This window comes from Oreochromis niloticus, linkage group LG14 (genome assembly GCF_001858045.2).
Source record: "Oreochromis niloticus isolate F11D_XX linkage group LG14, O_niloticus_UMD_NMBU, whole genome shotgun sequence".
Classification (NCBI taxonomy): domain Eukaryota; kingdom Metazoa; phylum Chordata; class Actinopteri; order Cichliformes; family Cichlidae; genus Oreochromis; species Oreochromis niloticus.
Genome location: NC_031979.2, coordinates 30494402 through 30511305, shown reverse-complemented (window position 1 = coordinate 30511305; position 16904 = coordinate 30494402). Strand labels below are relative to the sequence as shown.

At 38.6% G+C, this 16904-nt stretch overlaps 2 protein-coding genes across 10 annotated transcripts in view; both read right to left on the bottom strand.

Moving 5' to 3' along the window:
- Nucleotides 1-722: 722 nt before the first annotated feature.
- On the bottom strand, nucleotides 723-15233 carry brca2 (BRCA2 DNA repair associated). Of its 3 annotated transcripts, none has more exons than XM_003450174.4 (27): nucleotides 14958-15233; nucleotides 14572-14658; nucleotides 14138-14374; nucleotides 13893-13956; nucleotides 13524-13576; nucleotides 13394-13422; nucleotides 13158-13269; nucleotides 13019-13074; nucleotides 12639-12729; nucleotides 11928-12524; nucleotides 6404-11812; nucleotides 6000-6098; nucleotides 5841-5910; nucleotides 5291-5754; nucleotides 5020-5210; nucleotides 4713-4900; nucleotides 4434-4604; nucleotides 3731-4103; nucleotides 3490-3645; nucleotides 3262-3409; nucleotides 3068-3180; nucleotides 2791-2986; nucleotides 2521-2687; nucleotides 2284-2422; nucleotides 1933-2189; nucleotides 1440-1583; nucleotides 723-1318 (listed from the first exon to the last, which is right to left on the bottom strand). In XM_003450174.4, exons 2-27 carry the CDS (start codon nucleotides 14624-14626, stop codon nucleotides 965-967), a joined length of 9933 nt encoding a protein of 3310 aa, XP_003450222.2. In that variant the 5' UTR covers nucleotides 14627-14658; nucleotides 14958-15233; the 3' UTR covers nucleotides 723-964. The 3 variants fall into 3 exon arrangements, with proteins under 3 accessions (XP_003450222.2, XP_019200825.1, XP_005455063.1); XM_019345280.2 differs by having other exon boundaries at nucleotides 13049-13074; XM_005455006.3 differs by lacking the exon at nucleotides 14572-14658.
- A 167-nt stretch (nucleotides 15234-15400) lies between these two features.
- The window catches only part of frya (furry homolog a (Drosophila)), a 47174-nt gene continuing 45670 nt past the window's right edge, over nucleotides 15401-16904 (bottom strand). For all 7 annotated transcript variants that reach the window (XM_019345117.2, XM_019345112.2, XM_019345114.2 and 4 more), the window contains one exon: nucleotides 15401-16817. In XM_019345117.2, the coding sequence (XP_019200662.1) occupies nucleotides 16559-16817 (259 nt within the window). In that variant the 3' untranslated portion in view covers nucleotides 15401-16558. The remainder of the gene's footprint in view (nucleotides 16818-16904) is intronic.

Genomic DNA, 16904 nt, shown 5'->3' with positions numbered 1-16904 from the left:
AAAAACAGCTAAATCAAATTGAATTGATATATTTGTGACATCTCCACAAACTAATCACTAGTGGTGTACCAAAATGGTTAAAGACTTATCGCTTTGAATCAAGATCACTCAAAGTGGTTATTACAAACTTTTTTATATGGTGAATTTCTTTAAGTTATACTGTATTCTTGTACCTATAAACCTTTTTTAAAGGGTCAAAAAATAAATCAATATTTGTCATTTTGACATAACTGACAAATCTTACCTTAATTAATAACCCTTAATTAGTTGTTCCCACTTAACCATTAAAATGACTAAAGGAATTTGCTCATTTGTAGCCTTGAGGAATCATTTTTCTGTACGACTTTATCAGCCTCTCATATCTTCTTTACATTGTTTCAGTTCATTGAACTTTGGTTGCATTCAGTTATGCAAGCAAACTATATTATATGATTTTTTCAGATGCAATTTGGCAAACCTGAGCTGTTATTTTTTTATAGATGCTCAAACTTGCTAATGATCAATTAATCAAGTACAGTTCATTAGCAGCAAGTAGCTGCTACTTCGCTTCTTAATTCCTAAGACCGCAGTAAGGATGTATTTAGTTTTGCACAGGACTAGAGCCTGGCAGAACCCCCCCCCCCCCACACACACACCAATACATTTCTACAAGAATCCACCAGTTTCTCAACCCTGTAGGTGTTCGTCTTTAAATGCAAAAACAGAGACCCACAGACCAAAACTGCTAGAATAAAATTCTGAATTTATTTAACACTGAATGCAGGAACCTCACAGAAACAAGTATAAAATTGTAAAACATTGTGAAGTGACATGATTTCAATATTAACTTTCCCCATTTTATGAGGCCAACAAGTCTACAAAAAACCCTAAGAAAAAAGTGTGTTATATACACACGGAACCTTAACATTTACATTCAGTCAATTCAAAAGCTGTAGCGTGTTTGTCATCACACAGCGGTATGTATCTAGATTAAATTAACACGCAGTGCTTGAGTATCAATCATAGCCAGTTCCTCATCATTCACCCATTCATCCTCTCCAAGTGAGTCAGCGGGTTTGTGAGATGGTGTCTGTACAGTTTTTAAAGTGCTTGGTGTCACAGACCTCCGAGGTGGGTTGAATGTCTTATTTACACATGGAGAAGCCACTGAGCCCAGATGGGAAAGAGGTGGCGGAGACGGGATACGAGACAGATAGTCCTGTGCTCTCCTCCTTTTAAGGCTTTTGGGATCTTTTTCTCCTGAAGATGTTGGTGTAGGAGACTTCCTGCCGACAGGTGTGAAGGATCCAAGGTTTCTGCCTGGCTTCTGAGAAATGACCTGTATAAAAAGACATAATCAAGATGTCTTTTTATATAGAACTGATATATTACCAGATTACATTATGTTATAACAGATATACTGAAAAACACCAGATACCACAGCATGAAGTTAAACTCACACTTGACTTTATGTCTTGTCTTCTGTCTGTTAGAGAAGCTGGTGTTTGTCTTTGGAGAGCTGGAGAGGAGCTGGAGCTCAGGCCATTTGATCTGACTAGTTCTGAAAGCTTCTCCTCAGCAGTTAAAAAGAAGTTCTCCTGACACTGAAAAGAAAAAAAAGTGATAAAAAAGGTTAACATTTTATTGCATTCAAATAAGTCTGAAATGAAGATAAACAAGGAAAAAAAATATGTTAAGTACGCTACTTTATCACATTTTCTACAAAACAATTTTTAGCACTGAGGAGATTAGCATTGTTTAAAGGTGAACTCAGTGAGCATGACAAAAGAAATGTTACTGCTGCTTTTCAGCATTTGCAATTACAGCTGTGCTTTGATTAAATTCTAGCTAACACAAATGACTTCATGCAGATCACGGAGCACTTTGGCTGTGAGAGAGAGCAGTTTCTGAAGAATATCAGCAGCTTTTAAGGTTTTGATTTTAGCATCATACCTGGACCAGAGTTTTAAGCTGGCTGAAAGATTCCTGTAGATGAACCTCTTTAGGATTTGTAGAAAAACTTGTCAAATCTCCAGCATACACAACAGGCGTGGGATGCATTGACTGACCTCTGAGCTGGAGGTTGCTCAGAGCCAATATGACGCGTGGTTTTACCACGTCTTCTAGGCCAGTCTGAGACAAGCTGCTGAAACAGCGAACTTTCACAAAATTCAGTTTCTCATCAGCCAAATAAAATGCTGGAGATGAACCTGTGTTCAAAAGAAGAAGACTTTTCAGCGAACTTTATGCAAGCAGTTGTAAGAAAAGCAAGGGACAAAACAAACAAACAAAAAAAACACCTACCCTTTCCATCTACAACAGTGATGACATATCCTGCAAGATCAATTTCTCCACACAGTGGCTCAAAATCTGGATTTTGAAGATTCACAAAATTTGTGCAAACTCTTGGTTGGAAGTATGTTGACAACCATTCATGTGATGCCTGAATAGAAATATTACAAAAGTTTCAATGATATGTCTAATTTATAAACGGTAAAAAAAATTCCACATGTGGTAAAGGGAGTTTGTTTCCTACAGTACCTGGAGCTCTTGAAATTGTGTTTTCTTTGTCCCAGTGAGCTGAACAGCTTCGATAGAGCTGCGTTTCTTTCCATCTGAAGTGGTGAGGTTATAGACTTTGAATCGACAGCCTTCCTTTAGTAAAGAATGTAGATCTGAGGAAGGTCGCCAAAGATTCAGCTGGTAAACTAAAACCAAAATTTAAAAAAAAAAAAAGTTAGCACACCGTAGTTTGCAAGTTGCAGTAATTATAAAAAAAAGAGTCAAACAAGAAGACAAATGAAGACACACCCCTGCCGGGTAGCTCCATGGAGTCGGCAATGCAGAGTCTCCACACGGGTGTAACCTCTCGTTTGGGGCAGTTCATTTCATTGTCCTCTGCTTCCAGAGCACGGTGATATCGATCCTGCAGTTCAGCCTGCTTCTTCTCCATCAGAGAGCATCTGTAGGTATGAAGGGCTTCCAACTGTTGTGCACTCAAATGAGTCTAAGAGGGGAAAAAATAATATGCTAAAACCCTTCACAGCTGAAATCAGGCCAACAATCTGTAAAGCAAATGTTTTACTACCTCAAGGTAAGCTGGGTCATCTCCCACTGCTTCATACAGCTCTTCTCCATCTTGCAGATTTGCAATTTCTTGATGACTGATTGTTTTTCTTCGCCGCTGTTGTTTGATATTCCCTAAAGATATAAGCTTATAAAAAACTTATCGAATTTCAGACTGTAGCAGCTTGTTGAACTTGTTGTAAACCTGATCCTTACCTTTTTCTTCATTTTCAAATTGAGATTGAATCTTGGCAAATAAGATTTCCATTGCTTTTTGTTTGTGACTGTTGTATCGTCTCGCCTCCTTCTCTTCTGCACGTGAAGAACGGAATACAACACTGCCATCTGGCTTCCTCTCCATCCACTGAGAAATATATATTAGACATAGAGTTAAAAAGGATAAAACCCAAATCTGACTAACTGTGATTATATATCAGTGCACACCTGCATGGGATAGCTTCTCAGTACAACAATGTCAACACATCCTACTGGACCTCCATTACTATACAAACAGGAGATTGGAAGGAGGAATGGCCGAGGATCCTTGTGAAATCCTAGCTTAGCATCCCATCGTGCAGGTCTGCAGCTATTGGCACAGATCTAAACACATGAAGAGGAAGTAAGACACCTTCTTTTCTGGTTGTGTTGAGTAGTGATAGAAGTTGTGGTCTCTGTCTTAGACTACCTTTAACATCAGAGATTCAGGCGCCTCCAGAGGGGAGCAAGCATCTTGTGATCCCACCAGCTGAGCCCCATGGATGATCAACTTGCCCCCGACAGCCAGTCGACCTTTGTGAACCATTGCAGTCAAAGGTTCATCCAGCTGAGCTTTAATGGCATACCAACCATCTGTCAGCCAAATGAGTGCAGCTGAAGTTTCAACCTTTGCATCTGCACTGTGAGGGGTTTTGGTGTCATTGTGACTCTGTGTTTTTGGGGAGTGACCCCTGGAGATGATCTCGCAAACACAGAGAACCAGGGTTTTGGCTGCCGTGTCATCCTTTTCCATGATCTTTCTCAGAGCTGGCCTGCAGCTGTGATCCACCTCTACATCATATCTGACATACACAGAAAATGTTTTAGAAAAAAGCAATAAATACATTAAAGTGAGTCAATAATTACCTAGCAACTATTTTGCTAGGTAGATGCCAACATTTTTATCCCAAATTTAACATTAGTCAACATTATTCCATTGTATTCAGCATAATTAGCTAAAAGTGTAATTCACTGCAAAGTCTATATTTTCGAACATTTATTTTGCCTGTAAAATACCGTACACAAAATGGCAGTTAGAAAAGCGTAACAACACTTATTTGTCAACAAGATACGCATATTAAAAAGTGACCTACAACTACATAAATATCTGAGCAAGCTTTAGTTGCACATACCTGTATTTAAGTTGGAGGAGAACCTGCTCGGGTGTGAGACACCGGCTGCCCACTATTTCTGGAAAAGATTTTTCCATAGAGGCCTGCTTCCACACAATCCATCTGTAGTGATTGTACACCCATGCTTCACTGATCAGTTTAGGATCCACACCCAGGGTGTCACATAAAGCTCTGTGGGCATATAAGAACGAGATATTTAGTATATTAAGCTTGTATTGTATTGCTAAACCTGATTACTTCAATATGATTCATTTAACACAAAGTGTGATTCAGTAATACCTATAAAACTCTTCTTTCCCCGCAGTCCCATCATTGCTGGGGACCAGCCATCCTCCATCAGCAAGCTGAACTCCACCTTCATCTGTAAAGGCTTCCCGTTTGATGAACTGCAGCAGATTGAAGCGGAAAGATTCTGCATTCTCACTGGTGATATCGGAAACATATTTTTGGACTCCATATCCATAAAGCTGAAAAAAAAAAAAAGTACATTTGTGTCTCACAGTCTGTGTTTAAAACCAAAACAAAGAAATCTAAGTATGCTTAAAAATGCTAAAAAAAAAAAAACCAGTGACAGTTACAGCCTTGCCTTTTTTGGGGTGTATCTTCCTGGGATCTTTCCATTCACTGCAGCTTTTAGTGGGATCCTGGGTACTCCTGAGGTTTTTTTAAGATACAAGCTCCCTGGAAGAGGTCGAATGTTCTGGCGCTTCTTCTTCCTGATCCTCATGTCTTGCATATCCTGTGCCAGCTCAGTGTTCTGAAGATTCCAATATACATCTGCAAACAGACAGCATTTTTTTAAAAACTGTGTCACAAAGAAACTTTTACACTGATGTAGCTCAAACTGTTTACTGCACCTTGGCTTCTTGAACATGTGCCATCTACACCTGATGTCTCTCCACCAGCACTGTCAGACCTGAAGTCAACAGGTAAGCTTTGATTATTCATATCATCGCTTTGAGCAGGAGCCACAGCAGTTCCATCCGCATCGCTTTGTGTTTTTTTAGTGGGCGGCACGAAACACTTGCTGTTAGATGACATTACAAACGGTTTTTGGTGTTTGTCTTCCCCCTCATGCGCTTTACAGGAACTCTCTTGAACAATAGTTCTTTGTTTTTTGAATGGAGGAACAAAGGCCGAAGGTGTTCTTATGCTATCCTTGAGCACCATATTCTTATGGGTTTCTGTCTTTGCATTTCTGACAAATGGAGGAACAAATGCTGATGTCTTGTAATGTGCTGATTTGCTCCTGGGGTCTCCCATTGTTGAGTTCTGTATTTGTGGTGTCTTTTGGAATCTAGTTTCCACATAGTTTTTTCCACTGTTGCAGAAAAAAAAGAACATATCAGAAAAAGCTTATAACTTTGTTAATCTGTTTGAAAACATGGTGCTTCAACAAGAACATACCTGTGTGGCCGAGTAATGTTTGGATAAAGGGAGGTGCTGTATTTAAAAACTCCCCTGTCCTTCATTAAACCTTATTTAGGAATAAATACAAATAGTTATTTAATGAATAACACAAAATAAACAGTTCTCAGAGAACGTGCCATAGTGCTAACAATTTACCATTGGAACAACTTTTGACTGGGTGGAGAGTTGAAGCTTTTGGATCTATGAGACTCCTGTCAAACTCTTCCAGTAACCGTCTTTTTAGGGGAGGCTGACCTAAATAGTTAGAAGGCTATTATTCTCAAAGCAGAGTTGTGGCTTAAAGTTAATTATGATCAGGCATGTTTACTCATCTGAAAACAATGGTTTGTGTGTCATAAAGTATCATTTAACCTTTCTAAAAAAAACTGAAAAATTGCCAAATAGTAAGCAATACAACTTTATCCTAAGTTGCAAGAAAGGTATTAATGCAATTTGCTTATCAAACATTAATAAATTAAATAAGATCTGAAAATAGCAGCACAGTTTCAATAAAAATATATTATTAAACTTAAACTCTGAGTAGCAATACAGGTACTTACCATTCATTTCTGTCTCTTCCACTGATCTTTTTCCTCTTCTCTTTTCACTCTCTTGACACCCATCGGCACTTGTGTTATGTTGTAGTGGCATATTTTCTAAAGCCATCAAGAGATTGTGGTCAGCCAGACCTTCATCTTCTAGCAAAGCTTTAGTACAGTCCAGAGCTTCCTGGGCAAGAAATTCTTGCTGGGTCTCTGTGCAACCAGTAAGGTTAAGTGACTGAAAGTTTAGAACTGAAGACTCATTTGGTTTTAAAATTTTAGACTCCTTGGTGCTGCTCTCCTTATTTATTTCATAGTCCAGCAGACACTGCATTTCCTCTTCAGGGCAATCATGCAGAGTGCCTGCCCCAAATGGTGTTATGGTGTCTTCCTGAAACTTAAATGCATCTTTAGCTGCCTTGTTATTGACAGACGTACAACCATGCCCTTGTTTACAACCATGTAAATTTTCAATTTGTAGATCAGACTCTTGCAAGGAAGGCACAGATTGAACTACAAGAGAAGCAGTTCCCTTGGTAGACATGTACTTGTCAGAGGCTGTGCTGAGGTTTGAACCCGAAGGTCCTTCCACATCTTCTACTTTTGACAGATTTGGCATAGGATTGTCTTGTGGGCTTGTTGAAAATAATAGTGAATCATGACATTCCCCATCATCAAATTCTTTGAAAAGGCTGGTTGCTTTCAAAAGACTTTTTTTGGACACTTGGACTTTAACTCCCCCTGCAGTGCTGAAACCACAATGCATTTCCTCTCCATTGTGAGCATCAATTTTCTTATCGTTCTTTCTTGTGTGTGCAACAGCTGGGGTGTCTCTGCTCTGACTAATATCACTGAAAAGAGCTTTCGCCTTCTGCATGGCCTCTGATGAAAGTGCAACAGGCTTAACACCGGCTGCAAGAAAACCACTACTCCTGAATGGTGGACCATGAGCCGAAATCTTGCCCTGTGGTGCTGTTATACTGATTTTATCCTCAACTCCTTCACATTCACTTAGAAGGGTTTTGGCTCTCTTCAGAGCTTCAGATGAAACAGCGACTCCTTTTCCACTTGCTGTCTGAAATCCAACACTTTGTTGGGGCCAAGTGTTTTTTTGCTTCATGTGTTCATTTGTGACTTCAGTACATCCATTTCCTGAGTCCTTATAAATGTCACTGATAGACAATGTATTATCATGTTTTACTGAAATTCCATAGTTAATATCCATATTGCAATCTTTAGCAAAACCATCTTCCTCTTGCATTGCCTTTTTTGAAACAGTGTCATCAGCTTCCTTCAAAAGATGTTTTGCTTTTAGAAGGTTTTGCTCTGAAACATAAACTTTTTCTCCTACAGTTTTGGAGCTACATTGCATTTTCCATGTGTTTTCACCGTAGTCGTATTTCTTGTGACTATTCTTTGCATGTGGGATCTCTGCACTAATACCTATATCACCAAAGAGAGCTTTTGCCCTCTCAAGGGCCTCAGAGGAAAGTGCTACAGGCTTTCCACTTGCGGCACAAAATCCACCATTCTGAGGAAGTGAGTCATGAACTGGAATCTTGGAACATGAAGGGTTTATACCAATTTTATCCTCCACTTCATCACATTCACCCAACAGAGATCTTGCTTTCCTTAGAGCTTCAGATGCAATGGTAACTCCTTTTCCACTCGCTGTTTGTAGCGACAAAGTGTCATTTTTTTGTTCCGCTTGTTTGTCTTTGTCCTTAATGTATCTTTTCTCAGACTCTACAGAAAAGCCTAAAGTCGCCTTTTGCTGTAGTCTGGTTTCTGGAAGGTTTTTCTCATCACTGCCTGTTCCAATCATAGGTGCTACACTTTTGTGTTTTGCTGAAATGCCATTATTAACATCCATATCGCAGTCTTCTGCCATTTGCATTGCTTTTGTAAAAACAGAATCATCCAAGTCCTTCAAAAGATGTTTTGCATTCAGAAGATCTTTCTGTGACACATGAACCTTTTTTCCGCTTGCAGTTTTGAAACCACTCTGCATTTTTGCCATAGGTTCACAATTGTCATGGTTTTTGTCACCGTTCTTTGCATGTGGGCTCTCTGCACTGGAAATGATATCACTGAAGAGAGTTTTAGCCTTCTGAAGGGCCTCAGATGAAAGTGCCACAGGCTTTCCACTGGCTGCAAGAAATCCACCATTCTCTGGGACTGGAGTCTTTGAACATGATGGCTTTCCACTTCTATCACCCAATTCATCGAATTCAACCAACAGGGATTTTGCTTTCTTGAGGGCTTCAGATGAAATTGCAAGTCCTTTTCCACTTGCTGTCTGAAACCCACCACTTTGTAGTGGGAAACTGGCTTCTTTTTTTCCCAGCTGTTTGTTTTTGTCCTCAGCGCATCCATTTCCAGACTTTGCACAATTTTTTATGCTCAGTGTGTGTGGAACAACTGGGCTCTCTGCACTGGAAATGATATCACTGAAAAGAGTTTTTGCCTTCTGAAGGGCTTCAGATGAAAGTGTCAAAGCCTTTCCACTGGCTGCATGAAATCCACCACTTGTGGGGAGTGGGCTGTAAACTGAAGTCTTCAAATGTGACTGATTAACATTGATTTTATTGTTCACTTCGTCACATTGCCCCAACAGGGATGTTGCTCTATTAAGGGCTTCAGATGAAATAGAAACTCCCTTTCCACTTACTGGACCAAATCCACCACTTTTTAGTGGCAAACTGTCTTTTTGTTTCACTTGTTTATTTGCAGACTCTACAGAAATGTTTGAAGTCACCCTTTGATCTGGTCTAATTCCTAAGTCACTGTCACTTCCACTTATATGCACAATATTTCCACCATTGTTAACATCTATATCACAGTCTACTGTCTCTTGCATAGCATTTGTTAAAACAGAATCTTCAAAGTCCTTTAAAATGTGCTTCTCTGAGACATGGACGTTTTCTCCCCCTGCGGTCAAACCACTCTGCATTTTGTCTGGATGTTCACAATTGTCATTTTTCTTGTCACTGTTCTTTGGGTGAGGACCAGCTGGGCTGTCTGCACTGAAACTGATGTCACTGAAAAGTGCTTTGGCCTTCTGAAGGGCCTTGGAGGAAAATGCTATTTTCTTACCACTGGCTGCAAGAAATCCTACATTGCTGGGTGGTGGGCCATATACTGGAATCTTGTAATTTGATGGTTTTGCATTGATTTTATGATATACTTTATCAGATTCACTCAACGGGCATTTTGCTTTCTTGTGAGCTGTGGATGAAATTGAAACTCCTTTCCCAGTGGCTGTGTCAAATCCACTTGTTTTAGGAATAGATTCTTTATTTTGAGCAGTGAGCTGTGCTGTTCTTAAAGCATTTTCTTTTTGGCTTATTTTTTTGCTTGTGTCTTCAAGTGTATAAGTGTCATTCAGAAGACATTTAGCCTTTTTCATTGCATCAGCTGACACGGATACTGTCTTTCCACTGGCTGTACAGAATCCATAACCACTGCTCAATTCACTGATGGCAGAGGAATCAATACTCTTTGATGCTGGGCATGGTAGAAGCTTTGAAGTGGAAAATGGGGTTTCATGGAAAGAAACTGGATTTTTAAATTCCAGCACAGTGTTACATCCAACACTCTTCATTTCTATATCATCAGGATGTGGCCTACTTAGTCCAGAGTTTACATTTTCAAACTCTATGTTTACAATGGCATCCTTTTTGCAAATTTCAAAACTTTTGGTAGTATCTTTGTCTTGCATGTTTCTGGCCTGTTTTAATGCAGAGACAGGCTGTTTGGTGTTGGAAAAACAAGTCCAAGTTTTCTCTTCAACGTGGCAGTCGTCTTTGAGAGTGAACTTGAAATCATCTGTGGCCGTTTCAGAATCTACATTGCACATCTTTTTGGATTTTGCACCAGTCTCAGCAGCCTGTTTGTGTGACCTATTCAGATCTGACACATTAATCTCTAAATCAGCAAACAAAGCTCTAGCTTTGCTTAGACATGTTTTTGAAACTCTTAAAGCATTCCCTCCTGCAGTCTTAAAGGCAACACTAAGCATTAAAGGATTTGGTTTCTCCATCTTGCTTGCTTCACCGTGCTCAGCTCTGTGAAGACTTTTTTGTTTCGTTGATATAAGCCAATTACTTCTTCCAGGAATGTTTTCTGAAGAGGAAAGCACATCTCCAGCAGAGATATTTTCTCTTTTAACAGAACTCGACACTGATTTATCAGTGATGTTTGATGTCCCACTATTTGCCTTTTCATCTACCACACAGGTCATTTTGTCAGGCATGGCAGTTATTGCAAAGTGCTTTTCAGCATCTGAACTAAAGCTGTCATCAAAATCTATATCTGCAAGAAAATCAGGATCGAGGTCTTTGTCAGTCTTCTCTAGAAAGCAGGCATTTTCTTGACAAGGCTGTTTTACTTCTGCACCTCTGAACTGTGTAAATTCAAACTGGCTATCTGCTTCTTCCAAGAGAGTGCACAGTTCTGTCACATCAGCTTTTTGTGAAGCTGTTAAGTGGCAGCTGATACCCTCAAATCTTTCACTTACAGAAGTTTGCTGATTTGATACAGAAACTGTGCTTTTCATGGATCCATTACTCTGGCTATTTTTATGTTTCGTGGCACTGTTGCATTTGGTGGGCTGATCACCATCTCTTTCTTCAAAGAGATTCCTTGCCTTCTCCAGGTTGGCCAAGGAAATTTGTATACCTTTATTTGAAGCCGTTTTGAATCCTGATGCATGGGCGGGTGGAAGAGAAACGCCCGTCTTCTCTAGCAGTCTGCCATGAACCTGACCATTTTGTGGAATCCAGTTAAGGCCATCATCAGTTCCTTTTAGACTGCTTGGCAGTTGTGTTAATGTGCTCTCCATGTCCAACTGACATTCTCTTTCGCTATCTATAGTCTGTCTTTCCTTGAGCTGGGATTTTTCATTTCCTCTGTGTGTAGATGGAAAAGGAGTAGTCCTGTGAATATCAGTTTTTGATCCAGTGTTCTCTGAGCAAGGAACAATACAAGAAGAAGCAGTGTGAGTGATATCTGCAACAGCAGACTGGAAACCACTGTCACTTATGGTGCCTTCATTGGTGGAATAATTTTGATTAGTGGTAGACATATGTCCTGTGTTACTGATGCTGTTATAGTCATGGTGAAGGCTTGCTTGTTTTGTCTGATGCTTAGCTTTTTTCATGGCCAACAGACAGGCTGAAGGTGAGAAGTGGTTTTGATCTTCTGCAACTCCTTCAGTCCTTCTACCAGAGTCTGAAATTTGGCTGAAGTCTTGTGCAAAATCTTTGTGAAGCTGTGACATGTCAAGATCCTGGACTTTTTCTTGCACAGATGAAGGCAGATTTTCCAAAGTACTTTTTTCTTGTTTTTCTTCTGCATTCCTCTCGTTACTGCAGCAGCTTGCTTCATCTGGGGCATCTTCTGACTGCTTACTACTCAGTTCTGGTCCTAAAAGAAAGGATGGTGATAAAAAACACAAAATTTTTCAGTCACTGTAGAAAACAAAAACACTTCTATTTTAACAGAAAAATACACACGTATTTTTAATAATTAAATATGTTACCAGTATCTGGAATTCCTGATGATGCGTTCATCTTCTGAAAGTCAGTTTCATTTTCTTTAACTTTTGGCTTCAAAGTCTCAACAGTGTAAACAAATTTTCGTTTTTTCCTAATAAATCCAGTGTCTGTGATTTTTATAGGTGGCCTGACAAGCTGTCTAGGATCAAAGTCAGGCTGCAGTTCTGTTAAAATATTATTTTCTGCAGTACAAGGGGGAATTTCAGATAAATTTAATGGAGACCATTGACTGATTGCAGTGCTTCCATTTTTTGCCAGTGGGGATGATGGAATGGTGCTATGTTCTTCATCAGCTTTGTGCTCTTCATTAGACTGGTTTGTTTTTGAGATATCTGTAGAGCTGCAGTCATGTTCACTTAATTTAAATTGCTTCCATCTGATTCTGTCAGGTTTCACTTTTCTCAGTGCTGAACTACTGTTGGCGAGGAAAGTGGATGAAGCATTTTGAAATTCATCAGGAGCACTGGCTACTGTGCTGCAAATTTTGCCATCTCCATTAGCACCCCGCAGTGTCTGTTGCCAAATACCCTCATTCTGGGTTAATAAAGTCTGGGAGGAAACAACTTCAGGCAAAACAGCATCTGTTGATGACAGAGCAACAATCAGCATGTCAGCCAAAATTGTTGGGAGGCATAGTTAGTTCACAAATATTCACCATTTCAGTTAATGTGATACTAAAAAGGAGAAGTCAGTACCGTGGTTGTCAGTAGTTATATTATCATTTTTGGGTGGTGCTACCACAATTCTGGAAGGATTTGAAAGAGAAGGGAAAAGCTTTCGTACAAACTGGAAAAGGTAAGAGGACAAAACACTGTGTCAGCAGAAATCTGAAATGTTGAACCTCTTTGCTTGTAATATGTCAAAAAGAATAATACAATAAGAACAATTTCTGATTCTGATTTCTAGTAACACATCAAATCATCAATTCAACCATTCTAAACATGTTCAAATTTCAGAATATCAGCTTAAAGAATGCGAATACAGCAGGACCAGAAATTCAACATTAAGTGACATTCATCAAAATAATAGATAAAAGGTATGTTTGTTGTATATTTGTGCTGGACTGAGTACTCACAACAACACTTTTGTCTACAGAAACACTCACTGGACAGGGACTCTCATCAACTTTAGCTGCAAGATTAAAAGGAGACAAAAATTAATGAACATATAACCTTTTTAGTCATTTAAAATGTGCGAGTCTGCTACTGACTTACACAAAATCAGGGTAGATGGAACAGGGGGTGGTGTATTCAAAGAACTGGTCCATGAAATATCAGGGTTAATCTGTGCACCAAGACTTTCAGAAATATGCTTGGCATAGCTCATCTGTATCATTAAAAGAAAAACAAACAAAAAAAACCCCATAAAGATAGGTAAATAAAATTTTATTCACTTTTCTACATTCAAATACTATCGGAAAAATATTAATCATTGGATATGCTATACTTACTGGAGATTTATGAGGGGTATCAAGTGGATCTGTAAATATGGTAGAAGTAAGCAAATTAAGCAGTGATGATTAAGTCTTGGCTTCTGTATGCAATTCATGTAAATGAGACTAAGATTAGTTTTCACCTCACCAAAACTGTCCTGACTCTGAGGTTGGATTTCCTCATATTTTGTATCGGAAACCCTAAAAAAGACAAAACATACATTAAAAACAGCCAACAGCTGGAAAAACATAAAAAAGCCAAGCTGTTTTTGCAAAATTATCATGAAATAGCTCCAAAAAAATAAATAAATCACAGAATAAGGCCGTTTTTCAGTATGTGTTATTAAAATCAGTTATTGTTGTTCCTGTTCTGATTTAATTACACAGCCACTTAAATTATTTAATCACTTACAAAAACCCCCCAAAACAAACAAAAAACCCCCCACATCATTCATAGAAATGCCAGTTCATATAGCAACTCTGAATTTAAACACTGATAATTAATTGTTGCACTCACCCCTTTTTTGACATCTGAAACAAGTATGGACTTTGTGTTTCCGTCCATGGCGATGTATCATTTTCTAAGACGTATCACAGAGAAACAATATTTTTAGATTTAATCTATTTATAAGTAGGTTACAGCAGCTTCTTGATCGCAATTAAGTGAAAACAGAAACCTATATTTTTATTTAGCAAGTGTTTGAATAACATGTTGGAGATTTACAGTATAAATAAGTAAAAACTAAAATCTGAATGAATTACCTTGTGTAGTAGAGAACGACTGCCCATCCTCAATTTCAGGTGACACAATTCGACTGTGTCTGAAAACTCTAGGAGTAGAAAACAGCTGACTGTCTACTGCAGTTTTGTCTAAAGGGGTTTTAAAATGTCCCTCCTGATTGGCACATAGCTCATCTTGATCAGAGCCACTGCCGCCCTCATTCGCTGACGTTTGAGCAGTCAGTATGTCAAACCAGTTGTGATCCAGTGGTCCCAGTTCTAAAATGTTAGATCATAAATGGGTAATAACTCATCATTAAGTCGACAACCCACAAACCGATTTAGAGGAGAAAGGTAAATCTGTACAATGCATTTCTACTTATAATGTTCAGAACGCAAATGTTTTTGCAGGTGTCTGATTAAAAAGTACCGATGACCAAAATCGCAGCTTTTTGATGTTGCATAGGTTTTCCTACCTTTCCAGATTTCGTCTTTGAATGTCTCGTACATGTTTTTTAAGGGCAAATCCATCCCAGTGACTGCACTGTACTACAGCTTGATACCTGAGAATGTGAATTTAACATAACTTGAATAAAAAGGAGAAAGAGGTCTGAATTTCAGAGCAAAGTTGTGGTGTACATTTACTAGGGTAGGCAGTCACACTACAACGTAGCCGCCATTCAACTACATTTCCTAAAAGCTACCGTGACAGCGAAACTGTTTGGGCAACAGTGAGTAACGTTAGCTTACGTTTGTTTTAGATAAGCAAAAAACTTTACGGAGAAACATTTTATTTTACACCGTACCGTTGTCAAATGGGGGGGAGCGAACGGAAAGTGAATTTAACGTTTTTCAGACTTACCATGACGACGTTCAAGAGTGTGCACTTTCATGTCGCGATAAATCTCGTAATATAATGATGTAACGAAACAATAAAACTAAAAAAAAATACGATGCAAAAGTGGACAGTCAAGAAAAACTCGGCCTGCTAGCTAGCACGTCCACGCGACAAAAACAAACCTCGCGCGTCGCGCACCGGAACTCAAGGGCACTTCAAAATAAAAGACCACTTGAATTTTTAACCCTTAATATTCTTATTAACACTAATGCTACTGATACTACTACTACTACTACTAACAACAACAACAACAATAATGCAATTGAATTATTTAGTAAACAGTCGTTAAGCTTTTGACTTTAAATGATACTACGCTGGAAGACTCACTTCCGGGTGCGCAGTTTAAGCAGATAAATAAAAATAAACACATAAATAAATAAATTCCAATATCAAATTCCAACCACAAATAAGAAATCTAAGCTTAATTTTATTGTTGTATTAGTGTACAGAACACCAAAGTACAGTACATTGCAAAGGCAGTTTTTACAGCATTTACAAGGCCAAAGGCTACACCACTTTTGTGGAAGATTTATTTATATATGTATATGTAGCTACTCACTCTGCATGCACCTTAACTGTAACTTCATAAAAATACAATCTGATGAGTCTCGGCAAAGCCCCCCATTTCACTATGTACATTTTCTTTCATTTAAAATAGTTTCTCTCTTTGTTCATAAACTTTACTATTACATTTTTATTGTACACAGAATTTGCACGCTTGGCAGGTTTAACAGATAAAATAAAATATTTTTTCTATAAATCTAGTCTGATAAAAGCATGTTTTTCTTTTGTTAACAATATAAATAATTTACCTATTTGCTAAAAGCTGCACAGTTAAAAGGTACAGTAAGATGTTTTGAGTAACAGATAACCCACACAAGAGTTTGTAGGATTGAGAGACATTACAGTAGATCTGCCGCATGTCAGAATTTTTTTTTAACATGAACCACTTATAATATACAAATCAGTCTTAATAATTCCATCTGTGATGGTCGTCAGACTTGAATTCACACACTCAAGCACACTCATAACACACCTACACCCACACACAAACCAAGTAATGAAGCCTCCCTTTTTCTGTGCTAACAGTGTTCATGTTTCCAATGCTATGATATTCAAATACATTCTTTCAGGAGACAGTAAAGGTCTTCCACTTTAGTGAAGGATTGCACATTTTCCCTTGACAATTAAAACAACATAACTGAAAGAGAATCACTCAGCTTTGGTATTTCATTTCATTTCATTTCATTTCATTTTTCTTTAAATGTGAAAATTATGTACTTCAGTACAAACAGGCTGCTTTGTGACATTTCTATTATTAGTGCAATAAAAGCTGTACTATGTTTGCAACAGCAAAGTCACTCATCAGTCTAAAAACAACAGTATTGCTGCACATCTGAAGATTGGACTTCATGACATTCTGATGTATTTTAAGCAAGAAGAGGAAACAGGGTTTTGGTTATTCCCGAGAGAGAGTTCACCCTTGAGATGATAGCAGCTACAACAGACAACAGGTGACACTAGGCATGACACTGGGTGTTTCGTAGTTCTGGCTGTCAGAGTCATCAGAGAGTTGAGCCTGAAACCCTGGAGTCTGGGAGAAAAGCTGTGATGGTGCGGTAGCCCTGGGCTCTTCGGATCATGTCCCGAGTTTCTCCATTAAGTTCCATCAACTTGACAGAGATTTCTGTCAAGTCTTGCTTTGAGCCCACCATAGCAAAAGTTCCTGTCTGACCCAGAGTTTGATGTCTAAAGTAGATGTTCAGCAATGTTTGGACCTCATCCTCAGAATGGCTACCAAAGATATCATTAGGCCACATTGTTCTGGAAGGAAATCATAAGTATTTGTTTTAATAAGTGACACATTTATCAAAAAAAACCACTTTTAATAAACACTGAAACAAGAATTTT